This window comes from Galeopterus variegatus, unplaced genomic scaffold (assembly GCF_000696425.1).
Source record: "Galeopterus variegatus unplaced genomic scaffold, G_variegatus-3.0.2 Scaffold13319, whole genome shotgun sequence".
In the NCBI taxonomy this organism is placed as follows: domain Eukaryota; kingdom Metazoa; phylum Chordata; class Mammalia; order Dermoptera; family Cynocephalidae; genus Galeopterus; species Galeopterus variegatus.
Window position 1 is genome coordinate 29,487 of NW_007739430.1, and position 5,871 is coordinate 35,357.

Consider the following 5,871-nt stretch of genomic DNA (forward strand, 5'->3'; position numbering starts at 1 on the left):
GCCTCGCTCAGCCAGTGAGCGGGAACCGGTCTGTATGTGGGATCCGAACCCTTGGGCGGGAGCGCCACCACGCTCCCAAGCGGCGCACCGTAGCAGTGCGCCACCGGGCCGGCCCCGAAACAACCTTTTTAAAATAGAAATGTTCTCTAGAATATATATTTCCTAGACTCTAGTCCACCAAATTGTCAGAAGCAGAAGTCTTTGATTCAGGCTTGAAGGATCAGGTCATTCTTTTTGGCAGAGATGATGTTCACCTGAGCCTTGAAGAATGAGTCAGGCAAAAGGGGTAGAGGGAGGGAGGTGGGAAAATGTTCCAGGCAGAAGAGACAGTAAAACCTGGCGTGAGACAGAATGTGCTGTGTTGAGGGATCTCAGAGTTTCTTAGTATAGATGGAGCTTAGAGAGCAAAGGCACAAGGAGCAAGAGACCTTACTAGAGAGATTGATAAGGGCCACTGCATTTTTAATTCTTGGTGGAAAAAAATATATACCTTAGAGGTAAATTATTTCTTCCTCCATTACCCATGGGATAGTAAAACTTTATGTCATGTCTTGTAATCAGCAGCGTTTGCTGAGTTATCCAGAAAATCTAGATCAGAAGTGAAGACTGTGTGGACCACTGAAGTTACAGGTCAACAAGGCTTGGGAATGCAGACTGCTGGTGAAGACACATATGACTAAGCATCGGGCAAATAACTCTCCCTCTTCTTCAGTCCTCTCATTCCTGCCGTCATCCTGGGTGACATCAACACCTGCGAGGAGAGTCAATTCTTGGCTCTACTGTGCCCTTTTCTTGGGATTTTACCTGCTTGCTTAGTCACCGCCTTCTCTCAGAATGCCTTTCGCAGTGTCCTGTTAATGCAGGCACTCAGTAGATTTTACCTGGGAAGACTGGTCATATATCAACCTTGTTATATTTCTAATGTCAAGCCCTAGGACAGGTTTTGCGTCGTTTCTGTATGAGACCAGCATACCTTTACTTTGCCGTTCTGAAAAAAGAGAGCCCAGCGATGGCCATCTTGACTGCTGGAAATGAGGAACTCCTTCACATACATGTTGGTGAGGAGAGATTTTGCTCCTTGGGTGGTTATTCCTGTGACTTTCATTGTCTTCTGGAAGTCCACTTGCAGCCACTCTTTTGGATCATTCACCTGAGGAAAACAGTGCTGGACTAGTATCTTGTTGGTCACCGTTTGCTGTCAGAAACCCCCAAATCCTTTTTTGTCACAGCACTAATCACTCCGCATTTTAATGGTTTGTCAGTCAGTCTCCCTTATTAGACTCTAAACAACTTGGGGGCCAAAATTTTTCATAGTTCATCTCTGTATCCCCAGGGTCAGTCACTTCATAGGTGCCCAGTAAATGCTTGCCAAGTAAATATATGAGTCATATATAATATATATACTGATTAGAGTATAACACTGGGCAATGTGGTATAAAACGTATTTTGTTTAAAATAAGCCCCCGGAGGAACTGAGACAATTAACTTCATTTATTCTCCCAGAAAATTATTCAGTGATTGAAAATCACAACTGGGTGGCTCTGGAGAAGATCTGTGCCCAATGAATTACACGTGACTGAAACTCTTTCCTTTGAGGGACTGAGAAAACCTGGAAATAAAGCTAATTGTTGATATTTATCTGTAAAAGTGGACTTTAGCTACAATGATTCTTTGACAGACATTAGCTCAGTGCCGGATATGAAGTTTCTTTTCTCAGGACGTTCAATTAAGGATCATTTTCTCCAGTGAATGCTGTGTGAAGTCATATGGCACAGCCACTAAATGCCTGTGGGATCATCTGCCTATAGTCAACCTTCCTTGACACTCTTTTTAGCAACAACAGTTGATAGAAATACCTCTGAAGAACAGTCAAGGGCTTCCCCTATTATTTTACCAACCAGTAATCCCTGCTCTGGTTCAGTTAAGTGGTAAATCTGTTGCGTCTGACCTGAGGTCTCCAGGCATTAGCCCTCCCTTGGAGGTAAAGTCGGGCTTGTGAAGGCAACCAGGTGGCAAACATACTGGTGAAGTAGGACGAGGCAGTGATCTGTGAATCTGATATTGCCTTACTCTCCATTCCCAACGGCATGCTGCAACCTCAGAGAAATGAAAGAAGAATGTTACCACGAGGACGGGCTGCACCCTAGGTTCCGCTGGACCGCCTCCACTGATACTCCCAATCTGCCATGATCAGGAGATCATTTCTCAGGCAATAACTTTTTGCACAGACTTTGCTATTGTTAACACACCCTGTTTTCTGCGAAGCTCTGCTCAGCTCTGTTTAACTTTGATTTTCCTTGTTAATAGTAATGTAGGAGGTGGCTACTTCTGGAGAATCCCACGGTTAGGGCAATCAAGTCCTGGGTTCGCCCCAAACTGTGCTGGTTTTAGCACTGATAGTTCTGTGTCCTGAGACTGGGAACTCTACCCTCTAGTCTTGGGATAACTAGGACAGCTAGTCACTCGATCCGTGATTGGGAGAGGGAAGGATATGGGGTGACTTGGCACTTACTGTTTAAGTCACAGCCCATCAACTCCATGCGAAGAGTGCTGCGGATGCTATAATGAGTTGGGTGCAAACGGATGTACCGAGCAATAATTGGAGGGTTAAAAATGTTGTGTTTTATACCAGATGAGTCCACATTGCCGAAGAAGACCTGGAGGGAGGGATTAGAACAGATACATAGAAAGTGAATACAGAGTAAAAAGCAATTCCTCCCAATCACATCTTCCTTGTAATTTTGCTTTGTGCATTTCTTAGCATCCAAAATCAAGATAAAACCATTCTGGCTAGACAAGTGTTAGGATCGTATACATGAAGGAGAAAAGCATGCAAAAAAGAGTGGAACAAGGGAGATTAGGTATGGGGCAAATGAAGTAGTTTTCTACTGTGGGATCCTATAAAAGGCTCATAAAAGTTTAGTAAGTGATTTAGGGCTTTGTTACTCCAGCATGGTTCACAAACCAGCTGCAGCAACATCACCTGGGAGCATTAGAAATGTAGTATTGGGAGAGTGACATCAGAAAGTTGGTGGAATAGGAGGTCCCCAGCTATTGTCCCCCCCAACAAGAACAATGATTTGGCAGCTATCTACGGACAAAAGTGCCTTTGTGGGAGCCTTGGGATCCAGGTAGGAGCCTGAGAAACCCCAGCGGAGCCCAAGATTGAGGATGGCTTCTTTGATAAGGCAGGCCCACATCCTGGTGGCAGCCTATAAGCCATGGTCCTAGCTGTGGACCCACAGCAGCCCTCCTCCCTGTGGACTTAGCCCCAGCCCTACTTGAGTGTGGTCCTAAACCCAGCCCTATCTCCCCAGGTACCTTGCAGGAGCAACACTTGTCAGCACTCCCAGTAACAGGCCCACCTACTGTGGACAATAAAACAGCCCTGTGAATTGTCTCCAGCCCCACACTACTATGGTCTGGGGGCACTTCTGCCTGTCCAGGGAACTGCTGGGAGCCATGTCAGTCCATGCCCTTAGAAACAGGCCCACTGACTGTACCCAACTATGGAAGCAGCCCTGTAATTGTGATCCAGCTCAGGCCCACCCCATCACAGTCCACGGGCAGTCCTGTCCACTGAGGGACCCAGCAGGAACCAAACCCATTCACACCCCTGGTGACAGGCCCACTGTCTGAGGACCTGACTGCAGACCCAGAAGAGGTGTCTGCTCCTTCAAAAGCACAAACACTAATGCAAGGCTACATGGGTCACGAAGAATCAGGCAAACATGATAACACCAAAGGAAACTAATAAAGCTCCAGTAACCAACTCTAAAGAAATGGAAATACATGAAGAGCTTGACAAAGAATTCAAACTACTTGTTTAAACATGCTCAGTGAGCTACAAGAGAACACAGATAGACAAGTAACAAAATCAGGAAAACAATACATAAACAAAATTAGAAGTTTAATAAAGAAATAAAAACTATAGGCTGAGGGCTTCAGCCACACCCCCTGACATCTGCATCCAGCCCAGCAATGACTGAGCTGCCTGTGGAAGCCCCCTGGTCTCCTGTGCCAGAAAGAGGTGGGTGCCACAGGCCTCAACCATGACCCCCCTTCCTCCTCCTCTCACTCTTATTTTCTTCCCCCTTTCCATCTCCTCTTCCCCCAAACTGCTCTGCAACAACATCTTAGAATTAAAACAACAACAACAACAACAAACAGTATTAATAAATAAATAAATCCTAGCCGTGGGAGTCTAAGAGGGTAAAGGAGAAATTCCACCTCCCTATACAGTGGAAATCACTCAGCTCTTTATCAACTGTCAAGTGGATAAACAAAATGTGGTCCATCCATACAGTGGAATATTATTCAGCCATGAAGAGGAACGCAGCACCGATTCCCACTACCACACGGACGCACCATCAGGAGAACTTTACCCTGCGTGAAAGCAGCCACACACTGAAGGCCCCACGCTGGGTTCCATCCGACGGAGATCCCCACAAGACAGAGACCTCTATGGGGGGCAGAAAGCAGATTGGTGGTTGCCCAGAGCTATCATGGGGAGCCTGTGTATGGGGATGGGGGACGACGACAACAGGGAGTTACCGCTTCATGGGTACAGGGGTTTCTCGGCGGGGTGGGCAACGTGCTTTGGAAGCAGACGGTTGATGGCGAGCGCTTCATGGGTACAGGGGTTTCTCGACGGGGTGGGCAACGTGCTTTGGAAGCAGACGGTTGACGGCGAGCGTCCTTGAGGCCACGGGTGGTACCCGTCCCCCACCCCTTTACCTTTCCTGCGTGGCTCGGGTGCTGAAGGCGGGAGCACTGCGGCACAGGAAGGGCCCTGAGGCGAGGGCGCGCCGGTTCCTCGCACCTTCCCTGGCGGCCGTTTGGAGGCCCCCGCCCGCTCCCTCGGGGTCAGCTGGAGGGCAGTGACGTCACCAGTGTGCGCCGCACGAACCAGCTGCCGACCAATGAGGGGCCGGCGTGGTCACTAGAACAGGAGTGCGGGCATGTGGAGAGGCGTCCAGTCGGGCCAGACCTCCCGATCCGGGTCTGTCGCGTCCAAGGCCCCGCGTGCCGAGCAGGAAGAGGAGCCGTTGAGGGACATCCCGGCCCGAGCCGAGCTGACGCTCTCCGTGAGCCACCTGGAGCGCCGACTGCGCCCGTCCGCCTGCGGGAGGCCACTAGGCTCAGCGCCCGAGTTTGTGTGTGCCGGTCCTCCTCGGTGACATTGGCGAGTCCCTGCTGGCCACGGTCGTGGAGCTGGCGGGAGACGAGGCCATCACCCCGGAGCAGCTGGAGTACGGGGCCGTGCACGACGACGCCCTGCTCAGCCGCTTCTTCATGGCTACAGCCGTCTCCCACGTGGCCCCGGCCTGGGAGTAGCTGCTGACTCCTGCACCACCCTGGCACCCTGCGTCGCGCCTCCAGCGCTTTGTGTCACTAAAGAACACACCCACAGGCTTGCTCTGGTCCCTTTGCGTCGGAGGGGCTGTGGGACACGCGTCGTCGGAGGGACGGGCGAGGTCAGGGAGGGCCCAGAGCAGCAGTCTCTCCCGGGGACGGTGCGGGGCTGGCCCCGGGTGGGACGGGGACGCAGGAGGCTCCCCCACGGGCCCGTGCAAGTCCCCAGAGCGACGGCGTGTATTGGGGTGCGGCTCCAGGCCACGACTGCGGGGTCGCGGTCGGACGACTGTCCGGAGGGGGGCCGCGCACAGGGGGCCGGAGCCTCGGGTGGGGCGGCGGGGATCGTGACGGCGACACGGGGGACCGACTGATGGGCGGGAGCCACGCAGCGGCGCACGAGCGCGGAACTAGGGTCGCGAGCGCGCTCCCGAGAGCCGCTTCGGCCTCGTTGGGAGGGAGGGGCTGGGAGACGCCCCTAGCAACCGGGATGGCAACGGTCACCGAGCAACCGGG

The 5,871-nt window shown here is 51.6% G+C and overlaps 1 protein-coding gene across 1 annotated transcript in view; it reads right to left on the reverse strand.

Annotated features, from left to right (window-relative positions):
• Nucleotides 1-4,632, reverse strand: part of LOC103581550 (coagulation factor VIII-like) — a 26,120-nt gene extending 21,488 nt beyond the window's left edge. The window contains exons 1-4 of the mRNA XM_008563360.1: nucleotides 4,555-4,632; nucleotides 2,513-2,657; nucleotides 1,949-2,097; nucleotides 974-1,150 (exon numbers count right to left, since the gene is read on the reverse strand). Of these exons, the coding sequence (XP_008561582.1) occupies nucleotides 974-1,150; nucleotides 1,949-2,097; nucleotides 2,513-2,657; nucleotides 4,555-4,632 (549 nt within the window). The remainder of the gene's footprint in view (nucleotides 1-973; nucleotides 1,151-1,948; nucleotides 2,098-2,512; nucleotides 2,658-4,554) is intronic.
• Between the last annotated feature and the right edge of the window lie 1,239 nt (nucleotides 4,633-5,871).